The sequence below is a fragment of the Ovis canadensis genome, chromosome 23, assembly GCF_042477335.2.
Source record: "Ovis canadensis isolate MfBH-ARS-UI-01 breed Bighorn chromosome 23, ARS-UI_OviCan_v2, whole genome shotgun sequence".
Classification (NCBI taxonomy): Eukaryota; Metazoa; Chordata; class Mammalia; order Artiodactyla; family Bovidae; genus Ovis; species Ovis canadensis.
This window is the reverse complement of record NC_091267.1, coordinates 51,581,584-51,607,048: the sequence shown is the minus strand read 5'-3', so window position 1 is coordinate 51,607,048 and position 25,465 is coordinate 51,581,584. Positions and strand designations below refer to the sequence as shown.

The 25,465-nt window shown below is 40.9% G+C and overlaps 1 protein-coding gene across 8 annotated transcripts in view; it reads left to right on the top strand.

The window, feature by feature from the left end:
* Positions 1-25,465, top strand: part of DLGAP1 (DLG associated protein 1) — a 791,550-nt gene that overhangs the window by 495,513 nt on the left and 270,572 nt on the right. For 3 of the 8 annotated variants that reach the window (XM_069568356.1, XM_069568354.1, XM_069568352.1), the window contains exon 1: positions 448-540. The exons of 2 other annotated variants lie outside the window; for them this stretch is intronic. In XM_069568356.1, coding sequence (XP_069424457.1) covers positions 448-540 — 93 coding nt within the window. Of the gene's footprint in view, positions 1-447; positions 541-787; positions 999-25,465 lie in introns of those variants that run through there. 3 more of the 8 variants (XM_069568355.1, XM_069568353.1, XM_069568357.1) reach the window with 1 other exon arrangement.

The following is a 25,465-nucleotide window of genomic DNA, read 5'->3' as shown; positions in this document are numbered from 1 at the left end:
CATGTCCATGAAATGTGAACCATCTCAGATGAATGGCTGAAATGTTCCTAATTTGATTCCAGACTGAATACAAGTTAATATTCACCAATAATAGAATTCTAAATACTAAAAAGTTCTATTTCTCTCTATATTGAATTATCACTTAGAAATTATTTAACTTCGGTCATTGCCATGATTATATAGAAAATGAGAGGTCTGTAGGTGTCTAGCCTCCGTCTGGCATTGACTTAGAAAGAAAATACTGTAGCTTGAAATTATTGCAAGTTCCAGTTAATATAGTCAGTTGCTTAGATGTGCTGCCTCACAAGCTGTCTGTGGTTGATTTAAAAAAGACTCCCTTTTTTCCCCCAATATTGTTATTTTTAAATGTCAAGAATCAGATGTCTGCTGTTTAGAACTATTGTACGGCTGCCAGTGACTGTCTGTATCAGAATTTGGAGCAGGGACATGGATCTGAAGACATTAAAACTGTTTAATTCTCAGTTGAGATGTGGTTGGCTTTTGTACATTTGGAATAGAGCATTTATGGCACATCTCAGGGTAAGTGCTAATCGTTAAGGAAGGGGGTCAGAGGAGTAGAGGGAGTTTTGGTTGTTGATTTGTTTTTGCTTTAAGAAAACAGAATTCTTGATTCTGTAAATGCCTCTTTATGTAAAATGTTGCATGTTGAATGACTGGTATAATAAGCTATTCAGGAGAGCAAGATTTTAGATTTCCAACTATTAGCCTAAAAAAAAAAAAAAACCCTTCAGATTGTGTATTTTTGCATTCATCCAGCAGCAGAAACAGGAAAAAGGAAACAAAACGCTCTCCGGTAAAAGTAGAGAGAGAGAGACACAGGGGGAGAGAGAGGGGGGGAGAGAAGGCACACGAGACAGACAAGAAAGCCAGCACGCTCAGAGATGAAATTTTAGGAGAGCAAGATGATCGACCTTTTTAAGGCTGAGTGGGTTTCTTCAGTTTGTGTGCAAGTTTCAAGAAATGGAAGGATTGACCAGGTTTGAGTACAACTCTTTTATTGCTATGTATTTGGTGATAGTGTGTGGTTGGTTTAAGTGGCTTTTTTCTTTTTTTGGTGGTGGGGAGTAGTTTCTATTGTTATTTTATTTGTTCTCTAAACAATAGCTAGTCCAACTGAAAGGGCTAAGTACGGATGTGTGTACAGATGGTAAGAAAGCAGGTAGAGACATCAGATACCCACACATCTGTGTCTCCAGGAGGCTTCATAAAACCTTTAATTGACAGATGATCGCAGGTGCCAGGTGCCATGAGAGGATGTTGTGTGTCTAGTGGTTGAAATGTGATCTGTGGTTTTCTTTGACAAGAATGGTGAATGCTTAACTGTTCCTTTGCAAAATTAAAATTTCTGGATGGTTGGGGGTTTTGTGGATTTTCTTGTGACTTTTTTCCCTGTTGGTTAAATAAGACTCCACAAAAGATCACTGAAGAGTCATTCATAACAGACATGAACCCAGGACTATTTTTTTCAATGCAGGTACAACTATTTTTCAAAATGCTGTTCAAGATTCTATCAGTCTCTGCCCAGTGGGGTTTCCTTTCCCCTCTGAGGTTTTCCTTCCTCTTGTTTTAGAACAATTTAAATTATGTGAAGTCAGTTTTTAAAAACTACTTTACATGAAATGTGTCACTGTGCTGAGCAATTCTACTAGTGACTTTGGTTACTGCAGTGTTTCCTTGCTGCCTTAAAAAAAATGAACCAGATTGATGATTTTCTTTATTTTCAATTTAAATTACCTCAATAATCCAGCAAAAAAAGGGGCGGGGGGTGGTTCAAGATTCTTGAATGTATTTCCTATTTGGCTTGTACAGTCTTCTCCCTATTTTTCCCTGGTCTTAGTAGAGATGTCCCTGTTTCTTGATGTAATAGAAGAATGAGGTTACTTCTGCCTGATCTGAACTTTGCACGTAGAATCAGTGGTAGTTGTTTCTCTGATTCTCTATAATTCTCGATGTTGCCCACATCTCAGTATTGGGGGTGGGGGTGTGGACAATTGACAAAACACTGTGAGAAGGCAGAGGTTCAGAGTCAGTGGTGGTAAAAGAAAGATCAAAAGAAACAGAAATCCTTCTTGAAAGTTGTTAAACTTTACTATTCTTGGTCTGCAATTTCCATTATTCTAAAGACATTTTCAGCAGCACCAAAAGTCCTTAGCCACAGTCAAAGGTCTCCCCACACAGGCTTTCACACCCCTCAGAATCCAGTCTATTCATGGAAGGTCTAGCATTGGTTAGCAGGGTAAAAGACAACAACTAGCCTGGATTTCTTAGTGGCCAGGGGATTTATCTCCTCCTTCTCCCTTCTCCTTAGAGCACAGTTTGATCAGTTGCAAATTAAATTCAGGAGCCAGGGTAAACATTTACCATTCAGTAAGAAAGACTCAGCCATAATCTCTGGTCCATTTGAGATCATGCCTTTACACAACCTAACACAAACAATGACTTACGAATTGCAGAACACATCTTTTTTTTTTTTTTTGCTTGAGGTGTTATTTTGTTGTGTTGTCATTTAGTTGTGTCTGACTCTTTTGTGACCCCATGGACTATAGCCCCCCAGGCTCCTCTTTCCATGGGTTTTCCCAGGCAAGAATACTGGAGTGGGTTGCCACTTCCTTCTCCAGAGGATTTTCCCAACCCAGGGATTGAACCCAGGTCTCCTGAATTGACAGGAGGATTCTTTACCACTGAGGTACCAGGGAAGCCCCTGAGGTATTATAAGGGCCCCCTAAACATATATGCAGTATTGCCAGGCTGGCTTTGACTCAGTGACTAGATTAGGATTTTTTGCCACTTTGGTTTTAGGCTCAAAAAACAACCACCTCTATGTTGTAGATTACTGTGCTCATTGATGTGAGCTGAACCATGGAGAAATTCCAGCTTTATTGTTCTAAACAGTTGAAATCAGAAACTTCATGTGGTTCAAACTATAATACCTCTGAACAGTCAGATTTTTTTTTTCTGTCACTTGCCAGGATAGCTTCATAGAGAAATAAAACTTGGCCTTTTCAGGTCAAATCAGGTTACTATTACTGTGATGCACTAGAAGTTATATGACCTTACTGTGATTATATTACTCATTTGAAATTTTGAACCCGTAACTTTTCCTGTTGGATAAAAATAACATGCATGTCAGACTTCACATCAAGGGTTCATTTATCTGCTTCTCAAACCATCTTGCCTCCTCCCCCACCTGCAGGCTGTGTTCCTATTAATTGCCATTTGGAACACGTTAGGACCTAGGAAAAATCATGTTACTCTGTTTTTATAAGTGCATATTAATAAACTCTTAGACCAAAACCATGGTAAGGGAGTGCTTTAATTTTTTTCAGTAAATGATTTATTCTCCTTCAACCGAGTCCAGTTTGCAGCTAAAAGGTAAAGACAAAGAGCTAATTACTGTTTACTGTCCCACAGTGTAAGAGGGTTCCCTTTTCTCCACACTCTCTGTGACATTTATTGTTTGTAGCTTTCTGATGATGGCCATTCTGACCTGTGTGAGGTGATTCTTCATTGTAGCATTTCTCTAATAATTAGTGGTGTTGAGCATCGCCCAGCATCACCCACTGGATGGCATCGCCCAGTCAATGGACATGAGTTTTAGCAAACTCCAGGAGAAACTGAAGGACAGGGAAGCCTGGCGTGCTGCAGTCCATGGAGTCACAAAGAGTCAGACATGACTTAGGGACTGAACAACAACGATGAAAACCTACTATATAGCACAGAGAACTCGTGGTGACCTCAATGGGAAGGAAATCCAAAACAGAGAGAATATAGGTATACACATAGCTGGTTCACTTTGCTTTACACCAGAAACTAAGACACATTGTAAGGCAACTATACTCCAATAAAAGAAAAATAGCAAATTACTTTTAAACAATTAGCAAAGGAAAAGGAGGGATCAGAGTGTAAGGAGACACTCATCAGCTCACTCCTTCACTGACCATGGCCAATTTCTTACTTATACTGTTTTTTAACACTTTGATTTCTTGGAGAACACTCACGTGACCAAGGAAAGACCTCTTCTGATGCGCTGATCTTTTACATTTAAGAATATATACAACTGTCTTTTTTAAATTGAGGGTTTTTTTTTTTTTACTATTTGTTGATATTTAGCAAAATGCCCTGCCTTGTTTCCATTCCTAAAATAAAGCGACTTCTAATTACATTCACAAAATGAGTTTTCTAGATAAGCATATCTTTTCTTTTATGTACCTTAAAGTCACTCTTCTCTGTCCACTGAAGCTTATACTCTTTGTTCTCCCAGAATTTGGAACCTTCCTGCATATGCTTTCTTCCATCTCTGATTCATGACATAAGATCTGTTTCAAGTGTATGTACCATGTTCACAAAAGCAGAATGACTTTAAAGTGGGGAAACAAACTTTTCATGCATCCCACTAGAAAACTCCTTACCTCCCTTTTACAGGGAGTACGTTAAATCTCAGGCCAGCAGTATAAACAAGTCCGAGGTGTCCTGCTTCCCTGGGATAATGATAAATACCTTTCATACAGAGAGTCATCCAATAACAATGAAAGGAAATGACTTCTGTTCCTCTCATGTTTTTTATCCACTGTTAATTACATACTTTCAGGATTGTCTAACTCCTCCCTGATTTTACTCTCCAGGTCTCTAAAATATGAAGGTGTGTAATGAGTGACCCAAGAAGATTTTATTTATTTATTTTTCAGACAAATGACAGTCTTACAATAGCATTCCCAAATCTCACTGGAAGGCCATCTGGTATTCCTTCTCATTCACAAAATCCTCCCTGGAAGGTGGGCATAGCATCTTTCTACCTCCCTATTTCTCACCTAATAATCCCCTTATGGAAGAATTGTTTGCAATTACTTAGTCCAACCCGCTCCTTCTAAAAGTGGGGAAAATAAACCCTAAGGAGATGCCTTGACTAACACATATTAGTCACTTCATGAGCAGCAGGCTGAGCCTAGCAGACTCACTGCCCTGCTGCTGCCCATTAAGTCTTCCACATCTGTGTAAACCGTTAAGGTGCATTTCAGAGGCCAGCTTATCCTTTCTTACTCCATCCATTTAAGGCAGTGAGGTCAAGGCATAAAGGGGCAAAGACCTAATCTGAAAGTTAGATTTGAAGCATGGCTGTTTCTTTAACTAAATGATCACCTGCAGTCTGTAACTCTGTGGTTACACATGGCAGGGTAGGATTTTTAATGTCTAAATAAAAGAAATGGGTATTTTTCTTCCTGTTACCCCTGTCCATCTCTCCTGTATCCTGATGGTTTTATTAGGAGGAAATTCTGTACCAACAGAGCACAAAGGGAACAGCATTACACTCAGAGCCCTGGGACCGGGTTGTAAGGGCAACACACTTCTCTCTGGCATCTCCCACCGTCTTGGCGGCCAGTCCTCTTACCTCTCACCTCACTTTCCTAGAATAAAGATCATAAGCATACCTGAAACTGTATGTTCCAAAGTAATGCGTGTGTGTGTGTCTGATATGTGACACATAGTAGAGAATATATTGGACAATGGGGCCAAGTATATTAAATCAGAGTAACTCTAGAAAATGTCAAAGAAATACTGCATAGGAGCCATCAAAGGCTACAGGTTGATCTCTTGGTCATTGCTTTTGATAGTCAAAAGTGAGCCAATGGGAAGAAGATCTAGCTCTGAAGCTGGAAGTGCTGTGTGGAGCATTACCTACTGGCATCCATATAGGTAAACGGTAGCACAATGATGCCACATTTGCCTGCATGTGCAGAGTCATATACACGTGTGGCCACTTACTCTGTCATTGAATATTTAGGGAAACTTATTCCTTAAGTTTGTGGGCACAAGTATCACCTTGAGGATGTCTATAAAATGAGGATTTGTGGCTCCAATCCAAGAGATTCTGATTCTGTAAATCTGGGAAGAATCCAGGGCAGAGAGCCATCTGAGAGTCACCCTTTTACCCGATGCTTTAGAACTAGCAGACTGGATTCATCTTTGTATTTACTGAAGGGGGCAGTAGAGCCTAACAAATGAAAACGTTGGCTTGCATGTTGCCACGGACTTCCCACAGGACTCTGGGCTCCCTCTGCTTAGTACCTCCATTTTTAGATCTGCAAAATGGGCATAATGATGACTTTCATGTTTGCTGAGGTCGTAGAAAAATATTTCAGATTTGAGGAAAAAGTAAAAAATACAGTGTGAAATGTTTTGAGTTTTCAAATCCTCAGCTGTTAATGCCCTTCACTGCTTCTTCACCTGTTTCATGTACCACTTTTTCTTTTACATGTTGCTTGACTGAACTTTCATTAAACAAGGTTAGCATGAACATATCTGATTCTGTGGGAAAGAAAAGCAGTTTCCCAAAGTCGGATGACAAGCCCATCACTGGGTAGATTTAAGGCTTCCTGCCCCAAATGCCAGCTAAACACATAAAGCTTTTGTTTGAAGATGAAAAGATCGCAAAGGGTACATCTTTTGACAGCTCAGCTTCTGTCAGTCAGGTTTCCCCGTGGCTTCATGTTTGCTGATAGAACACAATTTTTCTGTTGTTCTATCTCCTCAAGCTTTCGTGTATGTTTAAACAAAACCTACTTTTGTTTTCAGATCTTAAGTCTGTCAAGACCCTGCTGCCTCACTTCAGGCAGCTTTGGTTAGTCCACAGGGCAAGTTTACTTAACAGCAACAAAGGATGAGATAGTTGGATGATATCACCAAGTCAATGGACCTGAGTTTGAGCAAACTCGGGGAGACAGTGCAGGACAGGGAAGCCTGGCGTGCTACAGTCCAGAGTTGTACATTACTTAACAACAACACCTCTGGGGCTTGTCTAAAGGGGAGTTTATCCACTCACCTCCTTTCTTGGTTCTCTGACAAGTGTTTCTACCAGAGCAGCTTCGATGAGTGGAGTTCGTCCACTATTGCTGGCAGATGACAACAGGTCCTTGTCCATCACTGTTTTGACACATGTCCGAAATCCCTGATCACTCCCCTCCATTCTCAGAAGCCAGCTCCATCACAGGCCACCTGCTTGCCCCATTAAAGTCCCTTAAAAGATCCCAAGGACTTGTAATCCTTAGATAATTCATCTTTTTTTTCTCCCCTTCTCCTCCTCTCCTAACTAATACAAGTTCAGCTAGCTTTTCGGTAACTCAGGGGGTGTCAGTGCAAGTAACTGTCATTTGTTTGCAAATGAACTTGAGCTTTCTGAAAATTCTTCTCCCCATCACACTCCTCCAGGCTTCTCGGTGATTTGAGAGCGTTTCCTGTGCTCCCACCTCTTGGAAGTATTTCATGGCACGCTGAGCAGACACTTTTAGTCAAAAATGCCTATAAATAACTGATTTTCCCGCTTGCTGCCTTCTCTCTAAGGCTTTCACAAAGGAGGTGAAACAAATCCACCAGAAACAAGAACTCTCTGTGAGGGCTGCACAGTGACGTTTATGAAAACCCGATCCGTAGGCTGACGATTGATCTGTAGGCTGACAACTGTCCTGTGGGTTGCTTCGCCATATTCGACTTATCTAATCACTGCCCAGAAAAAGAAACATTTTATTTCATGCCAGCTGATCTCATGAACTGAACAATCAATCAAAAACGTCTTATACAAGCTTTCATTGTATTTTGACTTTCACGCTGCGTTGTTGTTTTCTTTTTAATCCCAAAGCCAACTGGTATTTCTTTTCCATTGGTAAATCCAGATCACCAATTCCTATAGCTATTACGAGATAGGAAATTTGAAAATACTTTGCATTTCTCCTCCAAACTGTCATTGTTCACAGAGAGCATTTACCGTCTGGCCTGTCTTTTCAGTCCCCTATGCTACCCCAACAACACCCTTAAATCTCCCAGGATGATGTCATGGAACCTCCTGGAAGACTGCGCCCAGCAAGGCAGGACCATCGGAGAAGGCAATGGCAACCCACTCCAGTACTCTTGCCTGGAAAATCCCATGGACAGAGGGGCCTGGTGGGCTGCAGTCCATGGGGTCGCTAGGAGTCGGACACGACTGAGCGACGTCACTTTGACTTTTCACTTTCATGCATTGGAGAAGGAAATGGCAACCCACTCCAGTGTTCTTGCCTGGAGAATCCCAGGGACAGGGGAGCCTGGTGGGCTGCCATCTATGGGGTTGCACAGAGTTGGACACAACTGAAGCAATTTAGCAGCAGCAGCAGGCAGGACCATAACACCAGCCTTCACCGACCTCACCGAAATGACCCTTAAACGTCAGACACGTGATGCTAATTATACTCCTTCCCTACCTCCACACCCTACTGAGCAAAGGAGAATTGGGTTTAGCTGTTTTATCATATAATTTGCAATGGGAAATTGTCCCCAGACCATGCTTATAGGTGAGGAGCCTGAGGCTCAGAGAGATTAACTAGCATTCCCCAGTCTCCTCCATGGTAGAGAAGGTGGGGTTTCTTCCTCATTTCCTTTTACTGCCCCCTCCCCACCCCTGTCAGGGTCCCTCAAGGAGCACAAGACAGTTGTTGGTCTTGGTGTTCTGTCTACTCAAGAAACTTTGCCACACATTGGGAGAGTGGCACTGGCATACAAACACCAGCATGTGTAAAGCAGACAGCTAGTGGGAAGCTGCTGTGTAGCATGGGGAGCCTAGCTCGGTGTCCCGTGATGACCTAGAGGGGCGCGATGGTGGGGGGGATGGGGAGGTGGGGCCCGCGGGAAGCTCAGGAGGGAGGGGATGCGTGTTTATACAGAGCTGATTCACATTGTTGTACAGTAGAAACCAACACAACGTTGTAAAGCAATTATTTGTTGTTGTTTCGTTGCTAATTCGTGCCCGGCTCTTTGGAGACCCCTTGGACTGTAGCCCACCAGGATCCTCTGTCCTAGGCATTTCCCAGGCCAGAATAAGGGAGGGAGTTGCCATTTTCTTCTCCAAAGGATCTTCCCAACCCAGGGATCGAACCCATGTCTCCTGCATCTGCAGGACGGTTCTTTATCACTGAGCCACCTGGGAAGCCCAAAGCAATTATACTCCTTTTTTTTTTTTTTTCTTTAATTGGAAAAAAGAAAATTTCTGCCACAAGCCCCACTCTCTGATTTTTCCATTCTAGGCACTGGGCCTAATGTGGTTATGGTTTGGGCTATTGCTAAGGTTTCTAGAAAGTGCATCTTGTTAGGGCTTTCCTCTTTGTGAACTGAACATGCAGAGTCAACACAAATATGAGAAAGAACTGCAAACGACAGTGACGTTTTTAACCAGGGAGTTCTTTGTTCATATGAAGCAGAAAGTATAAAACCCAGAGCAATCCCCATCCTGTATCCATGGGCTCCACAAATGGAAAATATTAGAAAAATAATAAATTTCAGAAAGTTCCGAAATGGAAACTTGAATTTGCCAGCAACTATTTCCATAGCATTTCCATTGTATTTACATCTATTTGTGAAGCGTTTACATTGTACAAGGTGTTATAAGTAATCTAGAGATGATTTAAAGTACACGAAGATGTGCATAGCTTCCATGCAAATACCACACCATTTTATATAAGGGACTTGAGCATCCCTGGGTACCAAGAGATGGCTGTAATACTCACATTGAAACAAGACTTTGCTGTTGTTGTTTAGTCTCAAAGTTGTGTCCGACTCTTTTGCAACCCCACGGTCTATAACCCGGCAGGTTCCTCTGTCCATGGGATTTTCCCAGGCAAGAGTACTGGAGTGGGTTGCCATTTCCTTCTCCGGGGGATCTTCCTGACCTACGGATCAAATTTGTGTCTCCTGCATTGCAGATGGATCCTTACCTGGAAAACAAGACCAGGAGAATTCAAACCTAAATCCCCTCTCCTCCCACCCACTGCCCTGCATCCAAGTTTCCCTCAGGGGCAGGAGGGTGGGGAGCTTCCAAGGCACAGCTTGAAACCTTTCCCTTTAAGCAGGCCTAAGCTAAGGACTTCCCAGGTGGCTCAGGAGTAGACAATCTGCCTGAAGCACAGGAGACCTGGGTTTGATCCCTGGGCTGGGAAGATCCCCTGGAGAAGGCAATGGCAACCCACTCCAGTATCCTTGCCTGGGAAATCCCATGGACAGAGGAGCCTGGTGGGCTACAGTCACTGTTTCAAGCTAAGGCAGAGTTAATGATGCGGTTGAGGGAGGGGTAGAGACACAGGAATGAGAGGGACCAGGATAGAGCAGAGGAGGGGAGTGTGTATCCACTCTGGATAGATCAGATATATCAGAAAACCCTAATAAAGTCCAAAAATGTTAGTAGTTAGCTGTCCCAAGCTTGGTAATGTAATTGGCAGCTCTCCCAGGCCCTGACTTTCCTGAAAACAACAAGTGATGGATGGTGGGTGCCAAGGGGTCCTGACTGGCTCACAGTATAAATGCACTTCTTGACTTGGACAGACAAGTTCACTTTCTTTCCTTTTCCTCAACTGTGACCCAGAGAGAGGGACTGACTTCTCTAAGAACAGGCAAGCCTTTCAGTCCCAGCCAGCACTCTGCCCAGACACAGACTGGGCATTTCCTCATCTTCATCCCATGCTCAAGGCACTTCCGTGGGATAATGAATGATGGCAAGGATCATAAGCGGATGATGAAGGAGGAGGGAAAAAGGGAGAAAAAGGACTGACATTTACGGAGAAAGTTCAGTAGGCCTATGCTTAACATATATTGTCCTTACTTCGAAAAGTTGCTAGGGTCGCTATTCATACCCCCATTTTATACAACGTAGAGGTAATTAATTTGCCCAAGATTGTGTTGCTGATGAATGACAGACTGGAGATTTAAACCCTGGTCTGATTCCACTGTCTGTTCACCTTCCACCACTCTGTGCTGCCTCTGCTTGGTATATTCCTCTGATCTTTTCCTGAAGAATTGTTTCTCAATGAGAATGTGATGACAGTTTTTTAAATTGTTAAATTTAAATGTTAAATTTTTAAATGGTTAACTGATGAAAAAACAGATTGCACCTCTATGATTAGATATAAAAATAAATCTAGTTTGGAAAGTGGTCATGTTAGAAAACAAGTAACACATGAGGTTCATCTGCAAAGTCAGATGTATAATGGATTTAGAATAGAATATTATTTCACATAGCTGGAAAATTATATATCAGCCGATGGAATAAACCATCACTCAAGACCGTTGTGCTTTTTTTTTTTCCCCAGTGAGAAACAATACTTTTTATCCCTTGAGACTGCCAACCTGACTGTAGTTATAGCATTGTTAAATCACTAAAAGTTTATGTCCCAGTTAGGACTCTCTGCCCATTTAATATCCTTTGCTTATATTAATTCAGGAATGTTTTCTTCTATAAAAATTAATGGCACTGAAATGATGAGAAAGGAAGCTAGGAATTCCCAAACCCAATTTCTCTCTAAGGAAGTGTGACTTTCTATTTTTGTCTTTTGGGGAGACCAGAAAGTTATCTCAAAGGCGTATTTTGAGCCAGAATTCTGCTGGGGATGTGAGCTCCACACATCCCAGATGGTTATCTAAATATTTGGGAAGTTCGCGAATTTTACTATTTGTTAAATTACCACAGGTCCAAAGGAAAAAAATATGTCTCTTTAATGGTCAACCTTTAGAATGCTTGTTAATCATTTATATAACTGAATTAAGTGGGCCATTTGGCAGGGGGTACATATTAATATATCTGACAAATAGTACTATTAGGGAATATCAGCAGAGTTTAAACTAAATTCCTATAGCAGATAACAAGACAGGATGGTCAGGCTTCTGAATTCCACCAGGATAAAAAGTGCCATACTCAGTGATGAACATGGAAGTCACGGAGTCTTTAGGATCTTGCTTCAAAACTCATTTTGGGCTCTTCTTCATGTACCTGTGTCTCATCACAGAGAATTCATTGTTCTAACAAGCCCTGATTTCATGTCCTCTCCCTTTATTTAAGCCCAGATGAAGTTCGTTTAAATTTATAGATACAATCTTAATGTTTCAACAGCTCCCACTTTCTCTTGATTCAATATTTTATCAAATATCCCCATGCATAAGAAGGAAATGTTGATTATTCATTTCACAGGGACATGTAAGTAAGAAATGAAAGAATTCACTAATATTAAATCATGCCAATTTAATTCTCATTGATATTTGCAAACATTATATTTCTTAGATTCAACCAGCAATGATTTCACCCAGCTATCATAATCTACGGTCCCTTTTTGTAGTCTCGATTGTGAGCAGATCATGTTAAATGTTATATATTTAAATGTTAAACAATACAAGGACAACCATTCTCAACATCTTTCATTCAACCAAGATTTATTTAGCAACTGTTTGACCCACACTGAACTCTGGGAGAGGTGACTAGACTAAAGTGGGAAAGGGAAAGACGAGCATGGGACAGGAACACACAGATGGGGCAATGACCACCAGCTGGTGAGAAGTAAACGGAGGCCATGATTGAGTCTCTGGTTGACTAGGTGATATGGAATTTTTTTCAGAAATACTCATGTTTCCCCCAAATGGAGGATACAGTCCAGCCTGGAGGCCAAGCCCAAGCAATTTCACTCTCTGGGCAGCATCTCAGGACAAGCAATGGTGTGAGAATGAGGAAGAGCAGGGTCAGGTGCCCCAGAAGGTGCATGGGAGGCCTCAGACCACAACCAGGCTGAGCCCAACAACCAGGCTTCTAGCCCCAGAGTTGGTGGGGCTGCCCAGGCCCTGGAGAAGAAATCTGGACAGACAGCGAGTACCACTGGGGGAAGAGCATCCTCACATTCACACATCATCCTGAGCTCCAGCAGTCAGCCAGCAGGATGGATTCACCTGGATTCTGTGGGCGGCAGCACCATACTGCACCCCCACTGAGAGGGAGTTGGGGCTGCCCTGGGAGACCAAAAAGCCCACGGGCGTGAGAAGAGCAGAGGAGGAGCAGGTCAGAAGATAACCCCAGAGAATGATGAATGGCTTTATCACACCAAAACACAAACACTGTATCCCCAGCTCATACACCTGAGGAGGCAGCTGTTAGACTGAAAAGATTCTTTTCCCAACAAAAGCATCAGATCCCAAGCAAGGTGAAAAAGAGCTTCTTGTTATTAAAAAATGTGTAACAAGAGGCTAGCTAAACATGTCAGGGAGAGAGCAAGGAAACTTCCCTATTGGGGAAATGAGGGCAGGCGGCCCCCAGGGTTCCTTTCAAATCAAGTAGCCTTGTTCTGTGCTGCTGTTCAATATGGTAGCCACCAGCCACATGTAGCTGTTTCAGTTTACAGTAATTAAAGTTAAATAAAAGGAAAAGTTCAGCCCCTCGGTCCCCATAGCCACATTTCTAGTGCTCAGTGCTCTCGTGTGGCTGGTGTTTACCATATTGGACAACACAGATATAAACATGCCCAGGCACCCCACTCCAGTACTCTTGCCTGGAAAATCCCATGGATGGAGGAGCCTGGTGGGCTGCAGTCCATGGGGTCGCTGAGAGTTGGACACGACTCAGTGACTTCACTTGCACTTTTCACTTTCATGCATTGGAGAAGGAAATGGCAACCCACTCCAGTGTTCTTGTCTGGAGAATCCCAGGGACGGCGGAGCCTGGTGGGCTGCCGTCTATGGGATCGCACAGAGTCAGACACGACTGAAGCGACCTAGCAGTAGCAGCAGCAGCAGCACTGCAGAAAGCTCTGTTGGACTGCATGATTCTACTTGTTTCTTGTCTATTTTAATACATTGAGTGCTACTAGGTTTGGGCTTTGCCTGGAGAAGGCAACATCCTGTTGTGATGCCTCAGTGCTCAGAGGTGTCAGAACTTGCCAGGAATTTTCCGTGTGCCGTGTGAGAGTGAGGGCTGCCTGGGGGAACACCTGTTCCTCCACCTAGTCATGACGTGACATCAAATAACCCACTTTGCTACTCACATCTTTTAGTTCTTCCATGTTCTGATGGATGGGTGCCAATGAGTTGTCACACCATTCTGGGTTGTGAAAAGAATCACCTGTTTAGAAAACAGGCAGTAATCTCATGGAATAATAACCAGCATGGACTTTGTAATCTTGTTTTTAGGGAAATGGTGTCACCAAAAATATGCTGTCTGGCCACATTTATTTACTCACCAAACTGCAAAAGTTGTATTTTCTCACATGGTTCCCTGGAACCAAGTGCTCTCTGGCCAATGTTGAGGGCTGGAAAGAGATCTATTCAGTCCTGCAAGCCAAAAAATGCCGTTGTTGGCAAGCCAGTTGGAAAGCTTGCTTTCCAGAAAATGCCTTTATGGAAAAACTTACAGGGCAGGGCTCCGTAATGCAGACCCTCAGAGGAAGAGGGTTTCCAGGCCCAGGGGCATCCCAGGAAGATTAGTTAGAGCACCAGGACTGCCCAGAAGTAGAAGTGATGAGCCTGCACATCTAACTGACTTTGGAAGTGATCCTACCTAGAGAAGACCATTTGGTGGGCTGGAGAAAGGGGCTGGGTTTGAGGAGAACTTAGATGCAGGAAGGCAGGGCACACGCATCCACCTAATTCAAGTGCTCTTAGTCTGCGACTGTGGACAGGGTGTGAAGGAATGGACTTTAGGGGGTTGTGAACTCATGAACTTAAAACATTAAGGAGGGGGGTGTTTGTGTTCACCCTGCTCTGGAGAAAAGTCCTTAGCTTTTAGCATGTCCCCAAAAGAGAATAACGGCCACTAACAAATTTAAATTACAAATACGACTGAAGCGACTTAGCAGCAGCAGCATCCTTTAAATTAGGTAGATTTTTTTTCTCGGTATGGTCTGGCAGTCGCACTCCTGGGTGCATATCCAGAGAAAAATATAATTTGAAAAGATGAATCCCTATGTTCACTGCAGCACTCTTTACAATAGCCAAGATGTGGAAACTACCTAAATGTCCACTGACAGATGAATGGGTAAAGAAGATGTGGTGCATATGTGCAATGAACTACTACTCAGCCATAAAAAAAGAATGAAATAAGGCCATTTGCAGCAATATGGATCGGACCTAGAGATTATCATACTAAGTGAAGTAAGCCAGATAAAGATATGATACTGCTTATATGCAAAATCTAAAAGAAGAGGATACAGATGAACTTGTTTACCAAACAGAAATAGACCCACAGACATAGAAAACCAACTTATGGTTACCAGAAGTGGGGGAGGGATAAATTAGGAGTTTAGGATTAAAATATACACATTACAGTATATAAAATAGATAACCAACAAGGACATACAATAATACACTAAACATCTTATAATAACATACAATGTAGGAAAATGTTAAAAAAAACTATATATATATATATCTGAATCACTTTACATCTGAAGCTAACCCAACACTGTAAATCAACTATATTTCAACAAAACATTTTAAAACAGTAAGGAGCTTTTTCCTTAAACACCTAAAACTGATGACTTTCCTTCTTCCTTATAACATCTCATTAGAAAAGCCTTTCAGGTTACAACCTTATAATTCTCTGAGGAATTCTTTAGTTTTTAAAGAATTATCATTGTGGGTGCCTATTACCTGCAAGAGATAGTTCCTTGTTGGAACTTGGAGAGTCTACTACAAAGTAAAGCGTGTAGTAGGATTTATCGTGAAGAATTTTCCTGAGTGATCAAGTAACAGAAAGTGAGGATCTGCTATGTTCAAGGGTTGAAGCTGAGAGGAAAAGGGAATTCAAAGATTTGTAAAACAGCTGCTACTCTCAGGGAGCTTATAGTCTAGTGAAACACTGGGTGGTTAGAGAAATAGAATACAAGGAGAAGTAAGAAGCTGCATTAAGATACCTGAACAAAGAACGTGAAGATTTATAGGAAGAAGAACTCCAACTTGAGGCTTAGGAAAGGGTAGACAGAGGAGAAGAAAGCTTTCACCATTTGAAATGCTATATCACTGAAGCTTTGGTACCACTTCTGTGAAAGCATACTGGCAGAGATTTCTCTTAGCTTTTTCCCATTTTTACTAATCACTCAGTAAATTAGCTCTGTATCTCCCATGCCTAAATTAGTGCCTATCAGGCATCATTTAGGTGTGGAAGGATGGATAAGGGGATGGATGGATGGATGAATAGGTGGGCGGGTAGATGGATGGATGGATGGACGGATGACAGGCAGAAGAGAAGCAAGACACAGAGAGGGAAAGGGTGGAAGAGAAAAAGAAAACAGAGTTCATGACATCAGCAGCCACCTCAGCTCAGAGTCTTATGGGAAAAGAGTTTAAAAACGTGGACATTTCTGTGGGTCCCAAGTCTGGGCACAGCCTGGCTCAGCTGACAGGTGCACTCAAGGCTAAAAAAGGCTAAGAAAAGATACCCGCTGGGCTGGGTTCTTACCTGTAGGCTCTGCAGAAGAGCCTGCTTCCAGACGAATTTAGGCAGATGGCAAAGTTCAATTCCTTGCACCTGTACAACTGAGGTCCTTGATCTGCAAGCTGCTGCTGCTGCTTAGTCACTTCAGTCGTGTCCGACTCTGTGCGACCCCATAGACGGCAACCCACCAGGCTCCCTCGTCCCTGGGATTCTCCAGGCAAGAACATTGGAGTGATTGCCATTTCCTTCTCCAATGCATGAAAGTGAAAAGTGAAAAGTGAAAGTGAAGTCGCTCAGTCGTGTCCAACTCTTTCTCGACCCCATGGACTGCAGCCTACCAGGCTCCTCCATCCATGGGATTTTCCAGGCAAAAGTACTGGAGTGGGGTGCCATTGCCTTCTCAATCTGCAAGCTAAGTCATATCAAATCTTTGATCATGCTTTGAATCTCTGCCACTCATCTCTTTGACTTTCTCTTCTGCCCTCAGCCAAGAGAAAAGAAAGCTGTTTTTTAAATTTTATTTTATGATGATAACATAAACATAACATAAAGCTCTTCTTTTAAGGGCCTCATGAGATAACATTGGGTTCATCCAAATTAGGGGTTTACTTGGTGGCTCAGTGGTAAAGAATGTGCCTGCCAATGCAGGAAACATGGGTTTGATCCCTGGGTCAGGAAGATCCCCTGAAGAAGGCAATGGCAACCCACTCCAGTGTTCTTGCCTGGAAAATCTCACAGACAGAGGAGCTTGGCGGGCTATAGACCAAAGGGTCACAAAAAATCAGACATAACTTAATGAGTAAACAACAACCACCACCACCAGATTAATCCAGCATAATCTATTTTAAGATCACCAATTAGTAACCTTACTGATATCTGCAAAGTCCTTTTTGCCATGAAATGGCAGATAAAGATCACCATAGCCGAAATTCTGCCTACCATAATAGTTGACAACAGAGTCCATGTACATAGTAAATGTACCTTTATTACATAGTATACCTTTATTAACAACCATGCCATTGAAAGTTCATTTGTTCTTCTTCCAGGAAGAACAAATGCAACTTTGGGGCCAGAGAGCTGTATTTAAACCCTGTGTTTTACTGCTTAAGCAACTTGGAGTGAGTTATTTAACCTCTCTCTGCCATGGTCTCCTCTGTTGTAATATGGAATTAATAACAATCCTGATTATGTAGGCATCTAGAGAGGATTAGATGGATGAATGTCATGCAAAAGATGTGGAACAATGCTTGGAAAGGGACATTATATAATGCTTCGTGTTATTATTATGATGATGCCTGAAAACATGGTGGTACCCAGATGAACTGAAACAAAGCAACAGGTTTAAGAGGCATTGCAGAGTTACTGTTGGAAAACACAATATCATTTAGTCAGGATTTTGATGAAATGAAATTCTACAGTATATGTACTCGTTTCCTATTGCTGCTATAAGAAGTTACCACAAATCTAGTGGTTTAAAACACAAATGTATTACCTTACACTTCTGGGGATCAGAAGTCTGAAAATGGGTCTCACTGAGCTAAAATCACAATATCCACAGGGCTTCATCCCTTCTGGAGGCTCTAGGGGAGAAGCCACTTTCTTGCCCATTTCCCAGCTTTGAGAAGTTCCCTGTTCTCCTTGACTCTGGGCTCCTCATCCCATCTTCAAAGCTGACAGTCACATGTCTGATTTCTGCTTCTGTGGACACATCTTCCTTCCTGACTTTCCTGCCTCCCTCTTTCACCTACAACATGCTGCGTGCTAAGTTGCTTCAGTCAAGTCTGACTCTTTGCGACCCCGTGGACTTTAGCCCTCCCAGTTCTGCTGTCCGGGATTCTCCAGGCAAGAATACTGGAGTGGGCTGCCATTTCCTACTTCAGGGGCTCTTCCTGGTCCAGGGATCGGACTTGCATCTCTTCTGTCTCCTGCGCTGGCAAGCAGGTTCTGTACCACTACAGCCACCTGGGAAGCCCTTATTATTCACACAGTCTTACACTAAAATGCCAATTCTTATATCACCTGAAGATAATCCAATATCTGTAAATGTAAATATGTACATTTTATACACTTGCAATTAATATGCTTCATATATTTTTTACCTTTTGTTGTACATAATATAATTTTTAGTTCAAACACTTGTGAGCACTAACTACATGTCAAGCAGTCTGTTAAAGGCTGGATATACTAAACTGAGGGACTTCCCTGGCAGTCCAGTGGTTAAGACTTTGCTTTTCAATGCAGGGGGTTTGGGTTCAATCCCTGGTCGAGAAGCTAGGATCTCACATGCCTCGTGGCCAAAAACCAACATAAAACAGAAGCAGTATTGGAGCAAACTCGATAAAGACTTTAAAAATGGTCCACATAAAAAAAAATATTTTAAAAAATTGAAAAACACAACTCCTGTCCTCAAGTATTTCTCACCATAGTGGAAGGGGGTAGGGATAAAGATGGTAAAAGTTTTTCTTTTTTTTTTTTTAATGTTTAACATGTATAGAATTGCCTAGACTTAGAGACTGAATGACTTGGTCATCAGGGAAGAGGAGTAGAAATGAAAACCAATTTATGGTTTGAAAAACTGGGTGCATGCCAGTATTTCCAACTGAGGTAGGTGATATGAGAGAAAATGTAAGTTTGAATAAAGAATATGAGTTAGTTCCAGACATCTTGAATCTAATGTGCCTACAGAATATCCAGTTGAAGGTATCCCACTGCCAAGCCTTCACTTATCCAAATACTATTTAGGAGCATATTACAATAACTCAGACAAGAGATGATTATGGTTCAGACTAGGTGAGAAGCAATAACGATAGAAAGAAGAAAAGGCATGTTTCTAGTGTATCTTAAAGGTGTCAGGTTGGTCAAAAGTCCAAGGTGAGGAAGACAGAGAAGTGAGGGCAACTTAATTTGTGAGTCTGGAGTTTTGGAAGCTGTCAAGGCTGGAGAAAGGTTAGCTGGGAGCTATCACGTAGAAGGTAGACAAAAGTTGGAGAGTGAATGAGATGACATTGGGGCACAAGTAAGTCAGAAGATAAGGCAGCACAGACCAGTTTCCTGGGCTACACAGACATTAAATAACAGACAGACAGTGAAAGAAAACAGTGCTAGAGTGAAAGACAGCAAGATGGAAAGGAAATCAAAACAGCAGAGCAGTAAAGGAAGAACAGATCTCAGAAAATAGGAAAAGTTGAGTGAGGTCACTAGCAAAGAGGGGCTGAGTTGGACCCCTCAATAGACATGGAATGAAAAGTCTATCAATGAATCTGGCCATTAGGAAGTAACTATTAAATTTACCAGTAGTTTCATAACTATCTTAATGTATCCTTTTGTATACATTGTTTGTATCTATATGCTTATCATTTTAATAAGTGCTTATTATTTTTCATGTCTATCCTTTTAATTAAAAGACTGTGGCTATTCAGTTCAATTCAGTTCAGTTCAGTTGCTCAGTCGTGTCTGACTCTTTACGACCCCATAAAGTATGTTAACACACCGTGGTTAGAATATTCATTTCTCAGTTATTTTCATTTGAATTTTTTTACATTTTTCACCATTATGAATAAAGTCATAAAAGTCTTTTTCAAGAAAATGTGCAAATTTTTTTCTGGTTTGTATTCCCAAACATTATGCACCTTTCTTCAGTTAAAAAAAAAAAGACATTCAAGTAAATCTTAGTATCTTCAAATAATTTAAATATTCTGATTTTAAATAATTATTCTGCAGAGACTTGTTTGCCATTTAGATCACAAACATCTGGACTATTGTCTAACGCGGAATGCACACTTCCAAACCCAGCGTTTGCTTAGTATATTACATCCTGAAGCCCTCTATTAATGCAGGATCGTAGTGACTAATAACCTGTACAGGAATCTGTTTCCTTTCTCTACATTACAAACCATTTAACATCCATTAGTAATAGATTTCTTCACTTGCAAATGACTAAAGTAATTTCCCATCTATTAGCTATTTTTGTTGACCTCACTTCACTAGAGATCCTCAATCTAAGTTTTATTTTAGCAATCACAATTCTCTCATCTAATTAACAAAAAAATTGGGCCACTGCCTCAGTGGCCTGCATTCAACCCTATTTTGACTGGTGCTTTCCTAATAATATCTCATGCTCCTTTCCAGCCCTGTGCTTAGAATAGTAGTTTCTGTTCCATTGCCCCCATTTTGCTTTATTTTTTACCCCACATTTCTTTTTTCCTTTCCTTTATTTACTACCCAAATCTTTCACTGTTACAAATACCTCAAGAAACATCCAGTTATTTATTCAGTAGAAATTCCTGGGCTTGCTGGGCCAATGGGGATGCCAAATGGTAAGATTCTTGCACATTACCAAGTGACCCCTAGAAAGGATTCCTGAACTTTCACTCTAGAAGCAGTTTCCATTCTTGATACCCTTTGTAGAAGATTCTTCTCTATTGTGAATCGAAGCCCACCTCTCTTTAATTTAGATATAGAGCTGTGTGAAATAAATCAAATTCTTCTTCTACAAGGCAGTCTCTCAAATGTTTGATGAAAACTATTTGTCTCTGAGTCTTTGTTCTGTCTTCAAAAGACCTAGTTCCTTCAGCAATTCTCTGAGAACAGGACGTCAAGCCGGTCTAGCTGACAACAGACAAATTGTATTTTGTTCCAAGAAAAGCAGTATCTCTCTTAACTTTTGGTATTTCTGTGTGAGCAGTGTTTCTGTTGAATTTGGACTTCATAGCATCCACTGAAAATCTTTGGATTGGAACACCCTCTTTCTGTCAAGGTACCAGCTTGTCTGGCAACTATGCTAACCTGTCTCACAGTCAGATAAAATTTTTGAGCCATTCGTTCATAGGAAATCATTCTGGCATGTTTCTCTTGCTTTGTATTGTGCACTTAGATGGTTTAACATACTGTGGAATGTTATGTTTATTTTTATTAAATGTCATCTTATAAATACAAGTATGTCTTTCTAGCCAAGGGTCACTCTTTACTATTGTGCACTAGGGAACATCACTTACATGAGTTGTTATCTATTTATTACCATAATTTTACAGCAAATGACAATAGAATCTTGAGGAAGGAACAGCTTCGTTCTAATTCACCCACCTAAAAATGCCATTTGGACTACCAAAAAGAATGTTTCTGCTGTCAAAACTAGAGAAATATTAAATCTGAAATCCAATATTTTAAATATTTCCCAAGATGTATTATGTATTCAACAGCATATAAACTGGGGACTTCCAGATGTATAAGCTGGATTTAGAAAAGGCAGAGGAACCAAAGATTCAACCGCCAACATGGGTTGGATCATGGAAAATGCAAAGGAATTCCAAAAACACATCTACTTCTGCTTCCTTGACTATGCTAAAGCCTTTGTGTAGATCATAAAAAACTGGAAAATTCTTAAAGAGGTGGGAATACCAGACCATTACCTGTCTACTGAGAAACCTGTATGCAGGACAAAAAGCAACAGTTGGAACTGGACATGATTCAAAATCACAAAAGGAGTACATTAAGGCTGTGTATTGTCATCCTGCTTATTTAATTTATATGCAGAGTAAATCATGTGAAATGTTGGGCTGGATGACTCACAAGCTGGTATCAAGATCGCTGGGAGAAATATCAACAACCTTAGATGTGCAGATGATACCACTCGAATGGCAGAAAGCAAAAAGGAGTTAAAGAGCCTCTTGATGAAGGTCAAAGAGGAGAGTGAAAAAGCTGGCTTAAAATTCAACATTCAGAAAACAAAGATCATGGCATCTAGTCCCATCACTTCACAGCAAATAGAAGAGGGAAAATTGGAAGCAGTGACAGATTTTATTTCCTTGGGCTCCAAAATCACTGCAAGCAGTCATGAATTTAAAAGACACTTGCTCCTTGAAAGGAAAGCTATGACCAACCTAGATAGCATATTAAAAATAGAGATATCACTCTGCTGACAGAGGTCTGTATAGTCAAAGCTATATGGTTTTTCCAGCAGTCATGGATGGATGTGAAAGTTGGACCATACAGAAGGCTGAGCACCAAAGAATTGATGCTTTTGAACTGTGCTGCTGGAGAAGACTTTTAAGAGTCCCTTGGACTGCAAGGAGATCAAATCAGTCAATCCTAAAGGAAATCAACCCTGCATATTTACTGGAAGAACTGATGCTAAAGCTGAGAGCTCCAATACTTTGGCTACCTGATTCAAAGAGCCAATTCATTGGAAAAGACTCTGATGCTGGGACAGATTGAGGACAGGAGGAGAAGGGGGCAATAAAGGATGAGATGGTTGGATGGCATCACTGACTCAATGGACATGAATCCGAGCATACTCCAGGAAATAGTAAAGGACAGGGAAGCCTGGCATACTGCAGTTCATGGGATCACAAAGAGTTGGACACGACTGAGCAACTGAACAACAAGAACAAGATGTATTATATTGTAAATCTCATAATAGTGCCTAATATATCATTATTGAAGTTGGTGAAAAAAGTGTTCAGAATAGGGCCAAAAAGAAAGACTTACACATATCTGTTGTTGCTGTCCAGTCATGTTTAACTCTTTTGCTACCCCATGGTCTGTAGCCCACCAGGCTCCTCTGTCCATAGGATTCCCCAGGCAAGAATACTGGAATGGGTTGCCATTTCCTTCTCCAGGGGATCTTCCCGACCCACTTATGACTCTTGCATTGGCAGGCAGGTTGTTTACCTCTGAGCTACCTGGGAAGCCCCTTATGCATAGTATTGGAGAGCTATAGTTTTTCATGGATTTTTTTATATACCATCTAGGGGAAGTCATTCAACCAGTTGTCAATCTCCTATTTAGTCCACTTTTCAAATTTTGTTCAAAAGTGTATCACTTTATTACAGGTATTATTGGGGAGGTTGATAATATTAATATATATTTATTGGGGAATTTTTGTAAAATACATAAGAAAATAAAGAAGATAATTGAAATCACCCAGAGATAATTACTGAAAGGTATGTGTGTTGTTGCTGTTCTTTGAAAATACTGATAATATTAATAAACCTCTGAATAAGCTCACCAAAAAGAAAAAGAAAACATAAACACTATTAGGAATTAAGAAAGGAACAAGGATAAATTTACCAAAGCTCTTCAATCTATCATATGAATAGAATAGAAATAAATTTTATTTCAATATATTGAAAACTTAAGTGGATAATTTCTTAGAAAAATAAACTCATAAAAAACAACGAAAATAAGCACCTTGAATATAGCCATAACAATGTAAGAAACTGACACATTACTTTAACATTTATTCCAGGGGAAAAAAAGTTGGGAGGCTTCCCTGGTGGCTCAGATGGTAAAGAATCCGCCTGCAATGTGGGAGACTTAGGTTCGATCCCTGGGTTGGGAAGATACCCTGGAGAAGGGCATAGCAACCCACTCCAGTATTCTTGCTTGGAGAATCCCATGGACAGAGGGGCCTGATGGGCTGTGGTTCATAGGGTCACAAAGAGTCAGACATGACTAAGTGACTAAGCACAGAACAGCACAGAAAAAAAAAGGACCAGACCCAAACAGTTTCATGAAGCCTGCAAGAAAAAGGTAATCCTTGCCATACAAAAGTTCTTCTAGAAATCTGAGCAAAAGAAAAGCTGTCCAATTCATTTAAGGATTTTATAGGACTTCCCTGTGGCTTAGCGGTAAAGAATCCGCCTGCCAATGCAAGAGACACGGGTTCAATCCCTGGGTTGGGAAGATCCCCTGGAGAAGGAAATGGCAACCCACTCCAGTATTCTTGCCTGGGAAATCCCATGGACAGAGGATCCTGGCAGACTACTGTCCATGGTGTCACAAAGAGTTGAATATGACTGAGCGACTAAAATACAACAGTAGTCTAAACAAACGAGGGCAATTTGTAATGTAGTGTCTCATGAACCTCATGCAAAAATTCTTAATAAATATTACTATTTCAATAAAATTAATTATAAATAACATGAAATAAAATGATCAGATGGGATTTATTTGCTAATGAAAGGAAGCATTAGCATTAGAAAAATATTCATGTAACTCACAGCACTAGAAGATTAAAGGAGAAAGCATGTTACTATCTCAATATATACATAATTTTGTAATATTCAACAGCCATTAATGATTTTAAAAAAAGGATAACAAACTAGAAGTACAAAAATCTTCTTAAAATATATCTACATATTAATATATATAGATACAGAAGCTTCATGTAATATTGCATCATAAAAGTATTCCCTTTATATCCATTAAAATGATATATCTCTTCTAAAATGTACTGAGCTAGGTTTTGACCACTGGTTATTTTTTAATGATTGTTGAGGTATAACTGGCATATAACATTGTATGTTCTAGACATGCTACATAATAATTCAGTTTATATATATTGCAAAATGATCACCACAGTAAATCTAGTTAACATCTGTTAGCATACACAGTTAAAACGTTTTATCTTGTGATAACTTTTAAGATGTTCTCTCTTAGCATCTTTGAAATATGCAATACAGTATTATTACTATTATCACCATGCTGTACATTATTTTATAGCTGGACATTTGTACCTTTTGACCCCATTCACCCGTTTTACCTAACTACCACCCCCTGTCTCTGGCAACCCTCAATCTGTTCTCTGTATCTATGAGCCCAGTTATTTTTTCAGTTCCTCATACCAGTGAGATCATACAGTATTTCTCTTCCTCTCTTACTTATTCACTTAACAAGGGTCCTCAAGGGCTTCCTAGGTGACGCTAGTGATAAAGGAATCCTGCCAATGCAGGAGATGCAGGGAATGTGGGTTCGATCCCTGAGTCAGGAAGCTCTCCTGGAGGAGGAAATGGCAACTCACTCCGATATTCTTGCTGGGAAAATCTCGTGGACAGAAGAAGAGCCTAGGGGGCTACAGTCCATGGGGTGGCAAAGAGTCGGCCACAACTTAGCAACTGAACCACCACCAAGGCCCTCAGGGTCCACCCATGTTGTCACAAATGGCAATATTTCATTATTTCTTAAATATATATTGGGCTGCCCATAAAGTTCATTTGGGGTTTTTTGTACCATGTTATGAACATCCTGTGAGATATATATATATAACATCTTTATCCATCCATCCATTGATGAACATTTAGGTTGCATCCATTTCTTGACTGTTGGGAATACAGCTGCAGTAAACATGGGGCTGTTGGTCACTGGTTCTTTTTGATAATATTTTTCTGAAAATACTCAAATCCTGGCATGTCCAAAGCTCTTTTTCTTGAGTCTCCACATTGGAAGGAGAACTTAACTAGGTAGAAA